This window comes from Mustelus asterias, chromosome 17 (assembly GCF_964213995.1).
Source record: "Mustelus asterias chromosome 17, sMusAst1.hap1.1, whole genome shotgun sequence".
In the NCBI taxonomy this organism is placed as follows: domain Eukaryota; kingdom Metazoa; phylum Chordata; class Chondrichthyes; order Carcharhiniformes; family Triakidae; genus Mustelus; species Mustelus asterias.
Genome location: NC_135817.1, coordinates 6,502,505 through 6,523,531, shown reverse-complemented (window position 1 = coordinate 6,523,531; position 21,027 = coordinate 6,502,505). Strand labels below are relative to the sequence as shown.

Below are 21,027 nucleotides of genomic sequence, written 5' to 3'. Positions count from 1 at the left end.
TGAGGCACCACAAGGTTGAGGACGATCTTGGGGGAGATGTTGTTGCCTATCCTTACTGACTGTGGTCTGTGGGTTAGGAAGTTCAGGATACAGTTGCAGAGGGACTCTAATACTGCATACCTGTCAGCTTGCAGGACATGCTCAGACCCAGAGTGGGGTTTGCACCCATAACATTCAGACTCACATGAGCACGCTATCAACTGAGATAAGCAGAGAATGAAAATCAACATGCAAATTTTATTAACAATTTCAGTTTTTTTCAGACTTGCTCAGGGGAAATTTCAAAAGGAATACAGGTGCTTAAAGGGAGTACAAAGAACTACAATGTTTCAGTAATGTAGGCAGGAGACAGCTGACAGCTTTTTGCAATTATATTGACCAGAGATAGGCTGGGCCAAACCTAATTTCCAAAATTAATTCTGGATTTGGTAAGGGAAGAACATTCAATTGGATTTTGTGGTGAGTGGTGAACTAATTAGACAGCCCACAGATTTTCCATAGTGTTTTATATAGTAATTTGCTGTCAGTGGGCTTTCCAAAGGGCATCTGGAATCTATGTGAACAAGGCAAGCAAATATATTTTCTCTTAATCAGGAGATTGCAGACTTGTTAATGAGGCACATAGTCTGAACCATGAAGTGCAAGGTAGAAAAGTGAACTTTATGTCAAATCAGGAATAGAAAGCAAAGTAGAGGGGGAAAGAATGACTGAACTGAGACTGTGCAAAAAGGGACAAAGAAAAAACAAAAAAAAACAAATTTCCAACACATTTGAAGATGCTTGTAAATGTAATTTTCATTAGTAGAGGGGGGATTTGGCAGTAATTAGACTCATGTTGGCCTTTTTGTGGCCAATTTAAGCCATACCTACCAGGGAGCATCACATCATTTAATGCTTTTGAATGGCAAGTCAGACAATGAGATGCTATTTTTGCAAAGCTAAAGGCGGCAGCACAACTTGGACAGAAATTACCAGATTTTTACATTTAACTGCATGCCTGTTCAATTTGTGCATTAACAATGGCCAGTGTTTCACTTCTATTTTGATTTGAGAGGACTAATTAGTGTATGGTGATAATATCATAGAATCTACAATGCAGAAGGAGGCCATTTAGCCCATCAAGCCTGCACTGACAACAATCCTCCTCATGTCCTGTCCTATCCTATCCCTGTAACCCCACATATTTACCCTCCTAATCCCCTTGGCATTAAGGGGCAATTTATCCTGGCCAATCAACCTAACCCGCACATTTTTGGACTGTGGGAGGAAACCGGAGCACCCGGGAGGAAACACAGGCAGATACGGGGAGAATATGCAAACTCCACATAGTCACCCGAGGCTGGAATTGAACCCAGACCCCTGCCACCCATTGACAATTTTTTAAAAATTCATTGGACATGGGGGTTGCTGCCTGGCCAGAATTTATTGCCCATCCCTAGTTGCCCTTGTTCAGAGGGCAGTTGAGAGTCAATCACATTTCTGTGGCTCTGGAGTCACATGTAGGCCAGGCCAGGTAAGGACGGCAGATTTCCTCCCCTGAAGGAGATTAGTGAACCAGATGGGTTTTTCCGACAACTAACAATGTTTCATGGTCATCAGTAGTTAATTAATTCCAGATAGTTTTTTTTAAAAATTGAATTCAAATTCCACCACCTGCCGTGGCAGGGTTCAAACCCGGGTCCCCAGCTGAGTTTCTGGATTAATTGTCTAACGATAATACTACTAGACCATCGCCTCCTTTTGTGTAGCTCTCCTCTACCACAAAACCCCCAATTGATAAATTGAGAGCAGTAGCAACAGCAAACAAAAATCATGCCTAGTTTCAAACGCATTTATTTCGATGGGAATATTAAAAGGTAATATTGATCATACCTTTAGATCAAAGGAAACTGGTTATTTCTATGCACAAACAAGGTGAATGGTAAGGTAAAATGGGTTTAATAAGAAACTACATTTTAAAAAACACAATCTGGGCACAATTCTTTTACTCAATTGATTCCAATAGTTGATCAGTAATGTATTGAAAATTCATCTCTTACCCAAACAACCAATGTTTCCGTCCAATCCAATGTAATTGAGAGCTGAATCTGCTGCTTGCCTGTCTTGTTCATCCTCTTGACTCCAGTCCTGCTGGGCAAAAATATCCTTCTGCCGATAGGCAGCATTAGAATCAAAGCTGATCTTTGCATCTATGCACATCACTGAAAACAAAGAAAAGTTATGTACAAAAATCACATCACTAATACAGAATTAATTGATTAAATTGTTGGCAACTGTTAAGAATTGCTTGCATTGTAGAAATTTAAACTGGTAAATGAGAGTCAATTACTCTAGACTAAATTTTAATTAGGCCTCGTAATGCAAAAACATCATGCCTGGCAGAGCAGAGTCATTGGTCAGGCAGATTGATTCCCAGGCTGGGGTAGAGTAAAGGATTAGGGTAGCCGATGAGGTTAACCCTGATTTGACTTATTGTCACATGTATTAGTATACAGTAAAATGTATTGTTTCTTGCGCGCTATACAGACAAAGCATACTATACATAGAGAAGGATACGAGAGAGTGCAGAATGTAGTGTTACAGTCACAGCTAGGGTGAAGAGAAAGATCAACTTAATGCGAGGTCAGTCCATTCAAAAGTCTGATAGCAGCAGGGAAGATGATGTTCTCGAGTCAGTTGGTACGTGTCCTCTGACTTTTGTATCCTTTTCCAAATGGAAGAAGGTAGAAAAGAGTATGTCCGGGGTGCATGGGGTCCTTAGTTATGCTGGCTGCTTTTCCGAGTAAACGGGAAGTGTAGACCGTGTCAATGGATGGGAGGCTGGTTTGCGTGATGGATTGGGCTACATTCACGACCTTTTGTAGTTCCTTGCAGTCTTGGATAGAGCAGGAGCCATACCAAGCTGTGATGCAACCAGAAAGAATACTATGGTGCATTTGTTGGTAAGAGTCGTAGCAGACATGCCAAGTTTCCTTAGTCTTCTGAGAAAGTAGAGGCATTGGTGGGCTTTCTTAACTATAGTGTCGGCATGGAGGGACCAGGACAGGTTGTTGGTGATCTGGACACCTAAAAATCTGAAGCTCTTGACCATTTCTATGTCATCCCCATAGATGTAGACAGGGGCATGTCCTCCACTGCGCTTCCTGAAGTCGATGATTATCTCCTTCATTTTGTTGACATTGAGGGAGAGATTATGGTCGTACCTGTTCACCAGATTCGCTCTTTCCTGTACTCCGTCTGGTCATTGTTTGAGATCTGACCCACTACGGTGGTGCCAACAGCAAACCTGAAAATTGAGTCGGAGGTGAATTTAGCCCCCCAGTCATAGGCTTATAAGGAATATAGTAAGGGCTGAGGACACAGCCATGTGGGGCACCGGTGTCGAGGATGATTGTGGAGGAGGTTTGTTACTTATCCTTACTGATTGCGGTCTGTGGGTTCAGGAGTTCAGGATCCAGTGCAGAGGGAGATGCTGAGGCCCAGGCCACAGAGTTTGGAGATGAGTTTCATGGGAATAATGGTGTTAAATAGGAGTCTGACGTAAGTGTCTTTGTTATCTAGGTGTTCCAATGTTGAGTGTAGGACTAGGGAGATGGCGTCTGCTGTGGAACTGTTGCAGTGGTAGGCGAACCGTAGCAGTTCCAGGCAATCTGGGAGGCCGGAATTGATTCGTGCCATGACTAACCTTTCGAAGCACTTCATAATGATGGATGTCAGAGCCACCGGATGGCAGTCATTAAGGCACGCTGACTGGCTTTTCTTTGGTACCAGGATAATGGTCGTCTTCTTGAAGCAGATAGGGACCTCAGATTGTTGTAAAGAGAGGTTGAAGATGTCTGCAAATACCAGATACCAGCTGGTCTGTGCAGGATCTGAGTGCTCGTCTGGGTACTCCATCCGGGCCAGTCACTTTCAGTGAGCTGACCTTCAAAAAGGCTGATCTGACGTCTGCAATGGTGACCTCGGATAGAGGTTCATCAGAGGTCTCTGGGATGGAGGGCATTCTCTCGCTGACCTCTTGCTCAAAACGGGCATAGAATGCACTGAACTCATCGGGGAGGGGTGCGTTGGTGCCAGCAATTTTACATGCCTTCATCTTGTAGCCTGTTATGTCTTGCAGACCTTGCCATAGTCAGCAGGGGTCTGCGAGGCTATCCTGGGACTCTAGCTTGGCCTGGTACTGTCTTTTGGCATCTTTGATGGATTTCCTTCGATCATATCTGGGATCATAAACCTAAACCTAATGGAATTTTTCAAAGCCATCTTAACTTCTAAGCTAAGATGAAGCATCAGATCAAGCCCAAGATTGGATGCAATACCTCATCTTGTCAGCTTGGATCTTGTTTGTCTCTTTTGTGGGGACTATGAATTGGATTCAATTTGAATTTGGTTATTTGGATGGAATAAAAATTTGAAAAAAAATCTTGGGAAGAGCATTAATCTTCAAGTAGTAGAGGAAAGAAAGTCTTTAAAACAAAACCATAATTTGTGTCAATCTGAAGGGACAATTTTATGTTGTGTGCGCTTTTGGCCATTACCAATTCCTATACGCGTCCACTAACATTTTCACTACTGTTTACATTTTGAAAAGTAGAATTAGAAAAACAGGTCATGACCAAGATACTTGGTTTTTCCAGCAGAAAGAGAGGCAGGTGGAAACAACACACTCCAAGAAGGGATAAGGAGACCATTTAAAAAAACACACGAAACAGTCTGTTTTTCTAAAACGCCAATGTCACACAACAAATAAGTAACTTTAGGTTACAATTGGCATTGTGCACCTTTTGCCACAAGACTTAGGCTGAAAATCTCCCATCTCGCCCACCGCAGGAAGCGTAGTGGGAGACACAGAAAATTTGGCAGATCATTTAAAGGTTCGTTGAGCTCAGGCAGGAATGTCCGGTTTTGGGATGCATGCAGCCAGAGAATCCGGTCCTTAGTCCCAAAAGGAAGAACTCTGACCTACACCTTCATCAGCACATTTAATAACTGATCCTTTTGAATGTAGAAACGATGGGTTCAAGGATTCCTCTGCAATTTGTTGTAAAGGTATTACTTGGCTCATCTTATAAAATGGTACATTTTCCATTGGCCTCAGGCAGGATTTTATGAGCTTCGGTCGAGCTGGGCCGTAAAATCCTGGCCGACATCTCCGGTTGGTCACATGATGCCTTCCAGCGGTTTCAAAGTAACAGTGGCCCTGCAGACAATGGGTCTACTCCAGCCAACTTCGAACAAATACACTCTTTCACAGGTCTTAATCTCCCATAATGGTGCTAATGGCCCAAGCATTAATTGTTCTAACACAATGGTTTTGACAAGAGGGCTTAACTTAGTTAACCTGAAACCAGTGTCTCCAAGGACAAAAGGGAATCCTGACTCCCAATTAAACACTTTGATTCCAGCCATCCTTGAGGTGGTATGTCATATGACCTACCCCAAGCTGCACGGCAATATTGTCTGGGGGAACTGAACTCAGGCAGTTACTGTTTGATCTCCAACGTAAACAGGACTCCAGGCAACAACCAGTGATGTTTCCCATCAAGCTGGTGATAGCAGAAAAACCTCATCAAACTTGTAAAACTACTGGAACCTTGGAACTCGTGCCTCCTATTGTGAAAGCCTCACTCAGGAAAGCCAGATCAGATCACTCTACAATCAGTTAACCATCCTTCAGAAAGAATATTCCAGTTGACTTCTGGTTCTGGATGCATGTAAAGTACCAACTTGTCTTTACTGTGGTTGTAGCCTGAACCTTCTAATTCCTCTTACCTCAAGTTTGCTGTGCAAGTTATTAATAGAGGATTGGGACATTGTTAATAGGCAAAGGTGGAGGATTGGTTTTGTGATTGGAAGCCCGTGACAAGCAGTGTACCACAGGGGTTGGTGCTGGGACTCTTGCTGTTTGTTATATACATTAACAACTTGGGTGTGAATGTAGAAAGTATAATTAGTAAGTTTGCAGACATCACAAAAATTGCTGCTGTTGTTAATAGTGGGGATAGCCTTGGGCTACAGACTGATATTGATCAGCTGGTAAGTTGACTTGGTGGCACAGTGGTTAGCACTGCTGCCTCAGAGCGCCAGGGACCCAGGTTCGATTCCTGGCTTCGGTCAGTGCCTGTGTGGAGTTTGCACGTTCTCCCCATGTTTGCGTGGTTTTCCTCCCGGTGCTCCGGTTTCCTCCCACAGTCTGAAATACGCGCTGGTTAGGTGCATTGGCCATGCTAAACATTCCCTCAGTGTACCAGAACAGGTGCCAGAGTGTGGCGACAATGGGATTTTCACAATAACTTCATTGCAGTATTAATGTAAGCCTACTTGTGACATTAATAAATAAACTTTTAAACTTGGGCAGAGCAAAGGCAGATGGAATTTAACCCTGATAAGTGTGAGGTGATGCATTTTGGGAGGTCTAATAAGGGCAGGACAGAGGCAATGAACGGTAGGTCCCTAGAGACTATTGAGGAATAAAGGGACCTAGAGGTACATCCATAGGTCCCTGAAGGTGGCAGATAGATATGGTGGTAAAGGTGGCATACGGAATTCTTGTCTTCATTAGACGGGGCATAGAAAATAGGAGCAGGGAGGTCTTGATACAATTTTATAAAATATTGCTTAGGCCACAGATGGAATTATTGTGTGTAGTTCTAGTCGCCACACTAATGGAAGGACATAATTGCACTGTCGAGGGTGCAGAGAAGATTCATCAGGATGTTTCCCGAGATGGAAAGTTTCAACTATGAGGAGAGACTGGATAGGCTGGGTTTGTTTACCCTGAAGCAGAGGAGACTGAGGGGGGATTTGATTGAAGTATACAAAATTATGAGAGGCAGAGGTAGGGTAAATCTTAAGAATCGTTTCCCCATGGCAGAGGTGTCTAAGACCAGAAGGCATACTTTAAGGTGAGGAGTAATTGGTTTAGAAGGGATCTGAGGAAAATCTTTTTTCACCCAGAGGGTGGTGGAAATATGGAACACATGTCCTGACAGGGTGGTGAAGGGAGGTACTCTTGCAGCATTTAGGAAGCATCTGTACGAGCACTTAAATCGCCAAGACATAGTAGGCTATGGACCAAGTGCTGGTGAATGAGATTAGTACAGATTGGTATTTGATGGTCATCATAGGCATGGTCGGCCAAAGGGCTTGTTTCTGTGCTGTATGACTCTATGACATTCCAAATTTAAGGGCTGGATAAGCCACCATTTATAAAGAGGAAGGGGTCAGAATTTTTAAAAAGCACTTGTTTACAGACAGGTTTGACCCCTTTCCTGTCCGTGGTCTATGGCATAATTTCTCAGGGCTTTTGCAACATTCCACCTTTTTTCTTGCCAAATCACTGAACTATTAAATAACATAGGTCCACCATATCCAGGAGAATTTAGAAACGGTCAGTTTTTTTTTAAAAGTGCAGAACCCTTTCCATATAAAATCCTACTAGAAAAATTTGAAGTAAAAGCAGGCCAGTGTACATTACCAATCCCAGAGGCATCCTCCACCATAGGATTTATCTCTACCATACTGGCATCATATTTGATAAACAGCTCGTACAATTTGATCATATTTTCTGCTGCATCTTCTATGACATTAGCTGGAAAACCCATTTTCCGTGCAAGCTGAAAAAATGACATGTTATCAGTGAAATTAACATTGAAATGTAATCCTTTTTAAAGCAGTTTTTGCCAAAAGGTGAACAGCGTGTCTAGGTATACACATTACCCATGTGATTTTAGTATTTTGCAGCAAGTAAAGGTTTAATTTTAAGATGAATCAATTTACAATTATTCACCAAGGTCAGAAAGCTCAGCCTCCAAAGTAATCAGAGACCAGATTAGTTTAGAAAAATCAGAGGGTACTTTGTGCCAACGTTTCAATGTAAACAATATCCCTTTATTTGTCAAATTGCTTCATATTAATATGATATTTGCCTCGGAATTAGAAGATCATGTGCTCAACTCTTTTACATCCAATAGGTCAGACACATTGTAAAATGTGTCATCTGAAAGACGGTAGCTCCTACAGTGCAGCACCCCTCAATTCTACATTGAAATGTTAGTCTAGATCAGGGTTTTTCAAAGTGGGGATAACCTGCGTGTGGGTCACGGGGATGTTGAAAATTGGTCACCAGATATCGTTTTTTAAAAATGCAGGATGTTTTGTGGCCCTTTCAAAACATGGCGTGATGTTTTGTGGTCCTGTTCAAACATCACAAGGTGTTCTGTGGTCCTGTTTAAAATATCGCGAGGTGTGTTCAAAACATCATGAGATGTTCTGTGATCCTGTTCAAAAGTAAAGTGCGATGTTCTGTTTAGAGCGCAAGTTTTGCAGAAGGTGGTATGACAATGAAGATCTCTCGACTCAGACAATGACATAGCCAGCCTGAGGAGGAAGCACTTAGTATTGCCTGGTATAATTCAAGTTATGTGCACATCATGAAAGGAAAGGCAAGGTGGTGTATTTTTAAACGTACAGTAAATTCAGTTTAGGTTGCGACTATATTGCAGCTTGCCTGGTTGGTGGGTTGCGAGATGCAGCCAATTTGAGCAAGTAGGTCGTTGGAAAAAAAGTTTGATAGCTACTGGTCAAGATTATGTACTCGGGTCTCTGCAGAGAGGCTTCACTCCATGACCTTCTTGTTCAGAAGTAATAGTATTACCACTGAGCCAAGGCTCACACCTCAGTACAGTGAACCAGAAATCAGGTTTTAGTTTCTTCCCTTTTAAGTTTGATAAAAAGAATACCTTCATCATTGCCTGTCAGAGAATAGTGCATGATATGCTGATGATCCAAGAGGAGACATTTGGGAAAAAATACAACAGAAAAGTTGTTGCTGAAACCTGTAAACTAGGTACACTCATTTGCATTACTTTCAAAATGGTCATTATATGTACAGTAAACCAGATAAATCAAATATTCCAAGATTAGCCACATTCATTCTTTTCTCTCACTCTCATGGGATCCAGGCTGAGGTATCTAAATGGATACAAAATTGGCTTCTTGACAGAAGCCAGAGGGTGGTTGTTCAAACTGGAGGCCTGTGACCAGCAGTGTGCCTCAGGGATAAGTGCTGGGTCCACTATTATTTGTCATTTATGTTAATGATTTGGATGAGAATATAGGAGGCATGGTTAGCACGTTTGCAGATGACACCAAGATTGCTGACATAGTGGATAGTGAAGGTTATCTCCGATTGCAACGGGATCTTGATCAATTGGGCCAGTGGGCTGACGAATGGCAGATGGAGTTTAATTTAGACAAATGCGAGCTGATGCATTTTGGTAGATTGAACCAGGACAGGACTTACTCAGTTAATGGTAGGGCGCTGGGGAGAGTTACAGAACAAAGAGATTTAGGGGTACATGTTCATAGCTCCCTGAAAGTGGAGTCACAGGTGGACAGAGTGGTGAAGAAGCCATTCGGCATGCTTGGTTTCATCGGTCAGAACATTGAATACAGGAGTTGGGATGCCTTGTTGAAGTTGTACAAGACATTGGTAAGGCCACACTTGGAATACTGTATACAGTTCTGGTCATCCTATTATAGAAAGGATATTATTAAACTAGAAAGGAGTACAGAAAAGATGTACTAGGATGCTAGCAGGACTTGATGGTTTGGGTTACCAGGAGAGGCTGGATAGACTGGGATTTTTTTCTCTGGAGCATAGGAGGCTAAGGGGTGATTTTATAGAGGTATATAAAACAACAAGGGGCACAAATCAGCTAGATAGTCAATATCTTTTCCCAAAGATAGGGGAGTCTAAAACTAGAGTGCATAGGTTTAAGGCGAGAAGGGAGAGATAGAAAAGTGTCCAGAGGGGCAATTTTTTCACACAGAGGGTGGTGTCTGGAACAAGCTGCCAGAGGTAGTAGTAGAGGCGGGTACAATTTTGTCTTTTAAAAAGCATTTAGATAATTACATGGATAAGATGGGTATAGAGGAATATAGGCCAAATGGGGGCAATTGGGATTACCTTAGGGGTTTAAAAAAAAAGGGTGGCATGGACAAGTTGGGCCAAAGGGCCTGTTTCCATGCTGTAAACCTCTATGACTCTATGACTATGACCAGACAGATAATTGCCAGATGGCAGTAGCTGAAGGAAGTGCTTACATCTACTCTAACATATTTGTTTAGGACTGCCAGTTTTTGTGTCCTTATTTTGGCAGTATCACTGTATGTGAAATTAATTGGTTCCAACAATTGGAACTTCAACTATCTGAACTCTATTCGGTTCAGTTTTCATATTTGGAATTTCAGTGCAATACCTTGACAGTTTGCTCTTTCTTGATGCCTTCCATTATATCAACGGGCTCCTTAAAAATTGCTTCAGGATTTTCAGCTGCTACATCCTCAATATTAACCCCTCCCTCTGAACAGCCTATTAATATTGGCCCCTAAAGAAGAAAGAAAACAATGATTAGTTGGCATAAATAAAATATTTTTCTCAGCACCAAGTGTAGGTTATAATTACATGAAGAGTCACATAACTACACAGTTCCAAAGTCAATATGTACCAACAGTTTGGCAATTAACTACCAGTCAATATCGATTTCACTTATATAGTATATCCTCTTCATGTTGCCTTTGAGAGTAGATGATTCAGGATGTGGGCATCATTGGCAGGCCCACATTTATTGCCCATCCCTAGTTGTCCTAATGATAGATCGTCTCGACCCACTGAAGTTTGTGTAGTTGTTTGCTAGACAACTTCAGAGGGCCATTAAGAGTAACCCTGCCAATGAGAGACTGGAGACACAAATGGGCCAGATTGAGGAAGGACAGTAACTTTCCTTCTCCATGGAATAATTGTGAATCGGTTAGGATTTTTTAAACCACAATCAGCTTCTTGGTCAGTTTACGAGAATTAGCATTTCATTTCTAGAATTTAGAAAGAAAATTGAATGTTCAAACTGCTATGATGGGATTTGAAATCATGTTCTCTTAAATAACAAGACACTAGTACAGATTAATTCCGTTATTTGCAAGATTATCCAGAATTATGTATTATTAATGGTTCTTTTATTGGAACAAATGCAAAACTAATGAATTATATGGGTTGTCCAAATGGAATGCATGATAATGATGTGTTCTAATATACCTTGTGTTATTTGTACACACATGAGAAAGTGTGGTGGATAACCAGTCAGCTGTTCCGTTGAAAACACTTCCTTCACAACCCACCACTTATTAACAAAGCCAGTAAGAATATATTATAAATTAACAGTCTCAGCCAAAATCACAGTTAATTGTCAGTGCCAGGCAGGTTGATAAACATGGAGTCCCATTGTCAAATTATTTTTAAAAAATCTTTCCAGTCTCTTTTTCTTTCATAACTCAATCAATCCATCTTTTACTCTTTGCAACATTACCCCGAATTCATCCATTTTAATGGGCTGTTTGTGGCAGTGCCCAAGAGTTGTGAAATTGCTCACATGACAGGAAGACTCAAAAATCTGGCATTGTAAGTACAAATTGTACACTTCTTGAAAGTACTGTGCTACTATCTAGTGGTAAATAATGGAAAAACCTCTATCAATATTAACTTTTTTTTTGTTTCCCAAGTCATTCTGTTGATCGCTTATTGGGAATGTCGACATTTTGCTCTGTTACAGACCTCATTACTGCTTGTGCATATGTGGATAAGAATTCTGAATTCAACAACCCAAGTAAAATTGAAGTCAATGGGAATCAGGGGGAAAACTCCCCACCATTTGGAATTGTATCTAACACAGAGGAAGATGGCTGTTAGAGGACAATCATCTCAACCCAGGGACACCACTGCAGGTGTTCCTCAAGGTAGTGCCCTCGGCTCAAACATCTTCAATTGCATCATCAATGACTTTCCTTCCATCACAAGGTCAGAAGTGGGGATGCTCAGTGAAGATTGCACAGTCATCAGTTCCATTTGCTACTCCTCTGATAATAAAGTAGTTCAGACCCTCATGCATCAAGATCTGCACAATATTGATAAGCGGTAAGCAACATTTGTAGCACGTAAGTGCCTAGCGATGATCTCCAACAAGTGGACTTAACTACCTCCCCTTTACATTCAATGGCTTTACCATCACTGAATTTCCCACCATCAACTTCCTTTGGGTCACCATTGACAAGTAACTGGAGGACTAATCACGTAGATACTGTGGCTACAAGAGCAAGTCAAAGGCCGGGTATTCTGCAACAAGTAATTCAGCTAATGATGCCCCAATACCTGACCATCATCCATAAGGCACCAGTCAAGAATGCAATGGAATACTCTCCATTTGTTTGGATGCATGCTGCTCTAATAACAGTCAAGAAGCTTCACCCAATTCAGGACAAAGCAGCCTGCTTGATCTGTATCCCATCCATCACTTTAAGCATTCACTCCCTCCACCTCCGGTGAGCTGGGAATGCAATATGTATCTGTAAGATGCATTGCAACAATTTTCCAAGGTTTCATCAACAGCAATGTCCAAACCTCTACTGCCTAGAAGAATCAGATCAGCAACTGCATTCAAACTCCAAATCATAGAGGTTCCTTTAGGTCGCACGCTATCCTAATTTGGAAATATATTACTGTTTGTTCATAGTCAGAGGGCAGGATTTAATGGCCTTTCTGATCCCGAAACCGTAAAATCCCACTGAGGTCAACAGACCTTCCATGGTTCACCCCTTGCTCTGATTCCCGTGGCGGGTGGGACGGTAAAATTCCGCCCTATAGGTCAAAACCCTAGAACTCCCTACCCAACAGCACTGTGCTTGTATCTACACCAGAAGCAGAGATCTAAATAAGAAATTTTCCACCATCTCAATTAAGAATGGGTAATAAATACTGGCCCTGTCAGTGACATCCACATCCCATGAACACATTTTTTAAAAAATTCAATAAGCAAATTCTACAGAAAAAAATATTGCAGTTCTGGAAGATGCAGAGGAATTTGGGTATCCTGGTACATTTTTATATTCATTTATGGGATGTGGGTGTTACTGGTTAGATCAGCATTCATTGCCTATCCCTAATTTACCTTCAGAAGGTGGTGGGCTGCCTTCTTGAACCTCTGCAGTCCCTGATATGTAGGTACACCCATAGTGCTGTTAGGAAGGGTTTAATCCACATTTAGAAATTGCGAAGCGGGGCAGGGAAAAGGATGAAAAGATAAAGAGCGATTAAAAAGAGACAACTACAATCACATAAAGAGTACTTCTGTTAGCATATAATAACCACTCCTTAAAGCTCCACTAATATAGGAGGATGTTTAAAATCAAATTTAATGGTTTCAATGCTGGGGTATGCTGATTTCAACCTTACCATAGGAGGAGTGGAACAAAGAGAGAGCAAGCAGTAAATGCAATCCGGAGTTTGTTTGGCGTCAATGTGGACATGGTTACTAATCACGCGTACTCACAGAGATCCAAAACATAAAAAGAACCCGAGCACACCAGAAACTGATCGATCCCTTGTCAGTTCCTCATTTCATTTTTTTTATTTTAAAGACTGAAATTAAATACTGCATAAATGGAAGTACATAATAATGCATCTACTGAACCATTTGGGTCAAATAAATATTTCATGAATATGTGTAAATTAATCCAAGTGGTGAAGTTACAGAACATTTGGTCCATTGTGTTTGTGCTGGTGCATCAACTGGAACCTTCAATCTAACCAACTTCTTTGTCATTTAATATATGTTCTCATTCTCAAGTATAGATAGAATCCCCTTTTTAATGATGTTGTGGTCTCTGGCTCAATAGGCACTTGTCATAAAGCATTCCACATATCAATAAACTGCGTGAGAATATTCTTTCAACATTTCTGTGATGTGGTAGAGTATAAATAGCCACCACTACAACAAAGACAAAAATTGTTTTGTAAAATTTCACACTCAACACACAAGATGACAAAAAATTTTGAACCTAAATCTGAATTCAACATATTCCTAGCAAGTCTCATATTTTAGGGCCACGATCCATGAGATCTTAAGAATATCATAAAAGATGAAATTCATTTTTGTTTTAAACAACTTCACATAAGAATGAACCATGCATTACAGCAAGAATTAAAATAGCTAAATTTTAAACATCAATCGCCTCTGCTTACTAACCTGAAATGTTCTTTCCAGTGTTATTGCAAAGTAATACTCTTTTCTGGGGTACCTTCGCTCACAGATAAACACTTGATTGCATATCCTTCCTTTCTCACCTGTCTGTCTGGTAAATAACTTCTTTCCAATCATTTTCGAAGAGATATCCCGGGCTTCCTCTGGACTGTAAATGAGATAAGTCGACAAACAACTTGCTTTTTATTACAAATATGCAGAAAAAGCTCACAATATGAATGAGGCACATTCAGAACCACTCGATATGAATGGGATAAAAGTTTTTTTAAAGTTACTTTAAGATACAGTACTTAGAGCAATGATTTTTTTTCCCTTACACACTTGAAACAAAGGGTTTGATATTTGATCTAGGGTGGTGAGGAGGGAAAGGAAAACCTCCAAATCCCAGAGAAGTAGGTGTCCTGCCAAATTTAATGGTTGGCCTTCCTGATAATTTCCTTACTCTGTTTACAAACTGGCAGCCTGTTACAGAAGGCTGCTGGCAATTGGGAAAGATCATGTGATGTGTGTGAAGGGGGCAGTTTAGATTAGCAATCAGGATGGAGGAAGAGGTCACAGGGCATATGACTCAGGATGACCAAATTGGGGTTAGCTAGCCAAGCATGACAGGAAGAGGTCATGATCAGCTAAACATTTGCTTCAGGACATGAGCTATGATCCTCCTGGTTCACATGCAACTACACTGTTGGTGTCTAATTAAAATATTTTAATGAAATGTTTTACCTCATCAAGACTGAACACATAGTTCACAACCTGCTTCAGTATAGATGGCATCAGGCACCCACATGGTGGGGCTGGATTTTAAACAGTGCACCCATGGTATGGGCGTTAATATTGAAATAATCTATGTTGGTTTGTTTCATAATCATATAAAACAGATCACTATGGATCCTCAAAGTTGCAATTAATAAACCAATGCCCACCAATCACTCTCTATTGGGGACAAACTTACTGCGCCGCTATGAGCATACATACATACATACATTTTGGATGCACATTAATTTGTAGCTGCACTGAATTCATGAACAAAGAATGAAACATAGAATGTATATGGATTGAGATAAAGATTCAGAAGGGTTATGTTACAAATCAAACAGTGGAAAATAAGTAGAGAAATAAAGTATGAAGGACAATCTATGAAATGAGTAAAAATGCCAAGTCACAGTGATGATCATAGGGGATTTCAACTATCTCCAAATAAACTGACAGCAGATTGAAACAGGAGGAGATGATGGAGGAGCTTTTACAGATTCCCTTCTGACCCAATATGCAAGATGCCCAACAAAGGGGAAAGTCTTGCAAGACAGAGTAACGAGAAATGAAATGGAGCAGATATGAAAAAATCAGCAAGGGAGACCACTTAGTTCATAATGATGATTATGTTAATGATTGAGAGGGACACAAATAGTGCAAAGACAAAATTAAAACTGGAAAAACTGAGGGAATGACGATAGAGTTAAAAGTGGTAAACTGGAGAAAGATATTGACAGAGATAGAACAACACTGAGTGATGAAAGAAAGACCAATAAAATTTCACAGAAATACATTTTATTTCTCCTCGTTTGTCCTCTTTCTTTTTATCAATCTCAGCTCTGAACTTTTCTATTACATACAAGTATGGGGTGATTTTGAATATAATTTCACAAATCCTAGTTACACTAGATCTGTCAAATCTTAATTATTGTTGAAAAAAAAAAGACATGCTGTTGAAACTTTGTTTTATAGTCATCAGGACAGACACAAGAATACCAAATTTCAAAGGGAACAACATATACTGCATGAGTAAAGATTGCAGGTTGGCTGGCAATTGGACTCTTTCAAAGAAACATAGAAATGAGAAACAGGGGTAGGCCATTCGAGCCTGCGCCCATTCATCTTGATCAAATTCAATATCCTGATCCCCCCTTCCCCCATATTCCTTGATTCCTTTAGCCCCAAGAGCTATATCCAATTTCTTCTTGAAATCAGACAATGTTTTGGCCTCAGCTACGTTCTCTGGTAGTGAATTCCACACATTTACCACCCTCTGGGTGAAGAAATTTCTCCTCACCTCAGTTCTAAAAGATTTACCCCTTATCCTCAAACTATGACCCCTAGTTCTAGGCTTCCCCACCATTGGGAACCATCTTTCTGAATCTACCCTGTCAGAATTTTATAAGTTTCTATGAGATCCCCTCTCACTCTTCTAAACTCCAGTGAATATAATCCTAACAGACTTAGTCTCTCCTCACATGACAGATCTGCCATCCCAGGAATCAGCCTGGTAAACCTTCGCTGTACTCCCTCTATAGCAAGGACATCCTTCCTCAGATAAGGACACCAAAGCTGCATACAATACTCCAGGTGTGGCCTCACCAAAGCCCTATACAATTGCAGCAAAACATCCCTATCCCTATAATCAAATCCTCTCGCTATGGAGGCCAACATACCATTTGCCTTCTTTACTGCCTGCTGTACCTACAAGCTTACTTTCTGTGACTGATGCATGAGGACTCCAAGTTCTCATTGAGTATCCACCTCTCTCAATTTACACCCATTCAAGTAATAATCGATCTTCCTATTATTGCTATCAAAGTGGATAACCTCACATTTATCCACATTATACTGAATCTGTCATGCATGTCCAAATCATGCGAATGGCAACACCTTGACCAATGCACCAGGAACCGTTGTCCAGGTTTTTGCTGAAGTAAAAAAAGGGACCATTCTTGCACATATTCTCTCTGTTTGATGATAGGTCCCTCTATATGAATGTGTGTAGCTTCTAGCAGGCGTAAACTAGCCACATCGGGAGCCCAACAGGATCTTAAATTGGTTGTTGATGTATTTCTTAACATACTCTGGATTGTTCAGTAAATACACTCCAATTGAGGAATCACATCTAGTGTTGGACACGATGTTCTGAGTTGTGCAAGCACAGGCTGGTTGAGTATGCTCACTAAGAATTACATGAGCAACCAATTTGAAATTATCAATCGGGGCTCGCAATGTGGCTTTACTTTCGCTTAATAGAAGCTACATATATTCCAGAGTCTGGTCCTCTGCAAGCAGAGAGAATGGGCAGAATTTTACACTTCTCCTACGGCAAGTTCCGAGACGGGGGGATTGAATGGATGAGATTACCATCAAGAACTTGCCCACCCAAAGCAAGACACAATGTCACGCTTGCATGGGGCAGGGCTTCAGGCAGGAATTCCACCTTTTCACGTATTAAGGCTCTTAAGTGGCCACTTAATGGCTTTTTCCCACCCAGCCTCAATTTCTAGACTGGCAGGACTGAGTAGGGTGGGAAGGCAATAGTAAAACTTTTCCTCACCTCAAGCAGGAAGAGCACATCACTGAATGCACCCTCAGCATTTGGGCACCCTTCCCCCCCGCCCCCAGAACACTGGAGCTCCAGGACCCCTCCCCACCTGGTCTATCCCCCAACATTGTGACAGCCTCCCCCACCCCGACTGCCTGGGGCAACCCCTACCTTCCTGCCCATGGGATCCTTGTTCCAGGCACAGTGCTGCAATATCTGTTCTGGCCCCTGCAGCACTGTGCAAGGCCAGATTTAAGAGCTGCCAGCTAATCTGATTGGTATGTGTAACTTCCCTCCAAGGGCAGATGGATATCTTACCCACTGCCAATAAACGCTCATGTGGGCGTTAAATAGCAGTTGGAGTTCAAGAGTCAGCAGTTGCTTGTTACATACTGACTCTCAAAATGGCAAGTGCCGATCGGTCACATCATTAAAATCCTACGCTATACACCCAGGCATTGTACCTTTTTCAATTAAATAAAAGCATGGGGGGCAACAGTTCACTGGTGCATTTCCATGTCATTGCCTCAACCCGAGTCAATTTGTCTTTCATGAATTTAAACAAAAACTTGGTGGATAACTGTTCCTTGGCACATTGATTCTCGATGTCAAAGCCTTGACCAGAGTCCAATTGCCAATCAACCTTTCCTCATGCAGTAAAAATTGTTGTTCCTTTTGAAATTTGATACACTCATCAGAATAGACACAAGTGTAAGACACAATGCTTTAATAGCATGTCTCTTTTTTTCAACAATACCAACTGACTAAATCATAATGATGCAGTGAATCACTCATTTTTGATTTGAAATGCACCCCATTTTAAAATACATCACTTTTCAAGGTAAACACAGCCAATGCTATTTAAATGGGTTTGCACCAGCTTTCATTGTTTTCAATCATGTACGTTTAAATATTTTGTCCAAACATTTCCCGAATGTTTAAGGCTTTGTGTCATGTATGGTGAGAAGAAACACAGATGATGTCACAAGTATCTAACTTCTGTATAAAAACATTAAGAATAAAAAATGTGTTTTACCTTACAATACTTACGAATAAACAATTCTGACTCCTCCTTTCAGACCACCTTCAAATGTCCCTTTTCCTCTGCCACCAGCTAATACTTGTGCTTTTACAACAAGGTCCTTTGAACCTGTAGGGCAGAACAAAAGCTATACAGTGTAGGCCTCAAATAGTTTTCCAGTATTTATAATATATTTACCTGTTCAGTACAGAGTGCTAACATCTGTCAAAATATACATTGCACATACGTCAGGACTGGGCAAAAAACATTGCCCTACACCTTCCCTAACAGTTTTAAAACAAAAATACAGACACACAAATAGAATTTAAGGAACACTTGGACACAAACACGTGCACAATCATGTATGTGAAACAATCAAGTCAGTACAGTCCATGAACAGCATCAGCCTGGAGTTACAAAGATGCTAGGCAATCTAGTCCCTCTTTTTGTAAGCCTACGTTACCCAGATACCGTCCCAACACTACCCCACATTCCCAAACTTTCTTCATAAAACATGGCTCTGCTTTCTAATGATCTGCTAAAGATGGAGCCCTTGATAGCCAAATGGCCTCTAGCAACAGCTACCCAACTGCAATGATTCCCAGACAAGAATATGGTTGGCGGCAGGCATAATCGTACCAATAATCCTGGCATGTCAATATATTCTCCTGTAAATATTATGGCAACTTCACAGTAACTCCCAATTACTCATGTTTTTTCTTCTAAAATAAAATGTTGCAATGCGGAATTGGTCTGTATCTATGCATTTCATATTAATGAGACATTGAAAGAGACATCCTTGGCAAGAACAATTTCACAAACCATTTCCTTGTACTTATCCCTATTATATTCAACCCTCCGAAGAAGAAAAAAGTGACAGGCTGGTTTCAAATGTCCTTTCCCCTAAAAATGTGAAGCAATTTGCAATTATAGAGTTCATTATTCAAGTGTAAACACACGTGAAGTCAATTAGGAAGAAAGAACAAGAACTTTTTCCCTTTGATCACAGCCTTATGAGTTAGAGGGTTACTACTGGTGGTAACTGCAAGGCAGATGGAACAAGAGAATGGAAGAGAACGATTAAATCAGAGGGATGAGAAGAATAAATAAAATACAAGGATAGATGAATGAGAGAGAAGTGAAAAAGAGAAAGGGAAAATAAAATGTCATAAATTGCAATAATTACATGTAATAGAGAAGTTAAGAACTGAGATAGATAAAAAAAGAAAGAGGAACAGACAGAGGAAATGACAGACAGGGGAGAAAATAAAGTAAAGAGAAAGAGGAAATGTGGGAGGAAAGGTACTACGACAGTTGAGAGAGGCAAACCGAGTTCCTTTAATTTTCTTGCAGTCTGTGAGCAAAGGTGTTTTAATTTTGAAACAGACTATGGTGCGTTTCTCCAAACCCTCTGTTTCATAGAAATCATCATAGAAACCCTACAGTGCAGAAGAATACAATTTTAGAGTGACTTGCAATAAACCCTCCTTAGGACTAAACCAAAAGTATTGTTTATTCATACATCCAAACCTTATCGCAACTAATGCACACAAGGTGTAATGACTTCAACAAGGCACATGAGGTTGGCCTCTTGGGGGGTATGAACTCCTTGATTGAGATCATTATTGCCTGCTCTCCTGCTTAGAGAGGGCGGTCAGGCACTGACGTGCCTTCACAGCCAGGTGGCAACCTTCCACCTTCAGACCCTACAGAGATACCTTTACATCGAGCCTCCTTCACGATGATGTGCCCTGGCGACGTATTTCTTTCACCAGATACACAGTCTGAATTATGATGTGCAACTCCTGTATATAAATCTGGAGGGTCTTCGGAATTCCTTGCAGGCTTTGCCCTTTTTTTTAAAAACCAGGACCTTCCCAAAGTCTGGAACATAGTCGCCTCACGCCGTAGCTCTCCCCCAACTGGAGTAGTGCCTATCGTTTGAGAGCTGCTGCTCAGGAATCTGCTCCTCCAACCATATAACTTCGGGGGGCTGTGGATGCCAGACATGCTGGGTGGTGGAGGAGTGGGCTGGATGACACCCCACGAGCTCGCTGAGCACCGGGGGGGGGGGGGGGGGGGGGGTGCATCCGGCCAATGCCATCCAAGGCCGAAGAACAGTCGTGCTTGGACGAGGAGGTGCAACTATGCAGTGGGATCCTGCCCAACCGTACCCCTGCTCTGACGGAATTTCACATTGGCCCCAAGTCTAGACCCTCCCTCCCATATCAGATGCCCCACAGTTTGAGCCGCCTCGTGCCCTTTGTCACTGCACAGAGGCGTTTTCTGTACAAGCTGTTGCTGCACACCTTCCACTATTGCTTCCTCGCCCGCCGCCTGGACACCTGTTGCCCGGCGCCAGAGATCTCCAGTGGAGGTTCTTCTATGGAGGGATCCTCCCCCACTATCTGAAGGACCTGGGGTGGAAGGTGGTGGTGCATGCAGCAGTTCCGTACAATAAAAGGTTAAATTGGTTCGTGGACTCCCGAGCGACCTGCTTTTTTGCAACAATGTTGAGTTTGTGGACTATGTCTATGTTCAATGTCATAGACTGCACACCCTTTTTAGTTTCCTCAAAAACCTTTTTCTTGATGGTTTGTTTGCACTTC

At 41.5% G+C, this 21,027-nt stretch overlaps 1 protein-coding gene across 2 annotated transcripts in view; it reads right to left on the bottom strand.

The window, feature by feature from the left end:
* Positions 1–21,027, bottom strand: part of LOC144506121 (succinate--CoA ligase [ADP-forming] subunit beta, mitochondrial-like) — a 72,201-nt gene that overhangs the window by 32,962 nt on the left and 18,212 nt on the right. For both annotated transcript variants that reach the window (XR_013499857.1, XM_078231946.1), the window contains exons 3-7: positions 18,448–18,547; positions 14,079–14,241; positions 10,263–10,391; positions 7,478–7,616; positions 2,040–2,201 (exon numbers count right to left, since the gene is read on the bottom strand). Coding sequence is in view for 1 of the 2 variants with exons in the window: in XM_078231946.1 (XP_078088072.1) it covers positions 2,040–2,201; positions 7,478–7,616; positions 10,263–10,391; positions 14,079–14,241; positions 18,448–18,547 (693 nt within the window). In the remaining variant the exon portion in view is untranslated. The remainder of the gene's footprint in view (positions 1–2,039; positions 2,202–7,477; positions 7,617–10,262; positions 10,392–14,078; positions 14,242–18,447; positions 18,548–21,027) is intronic.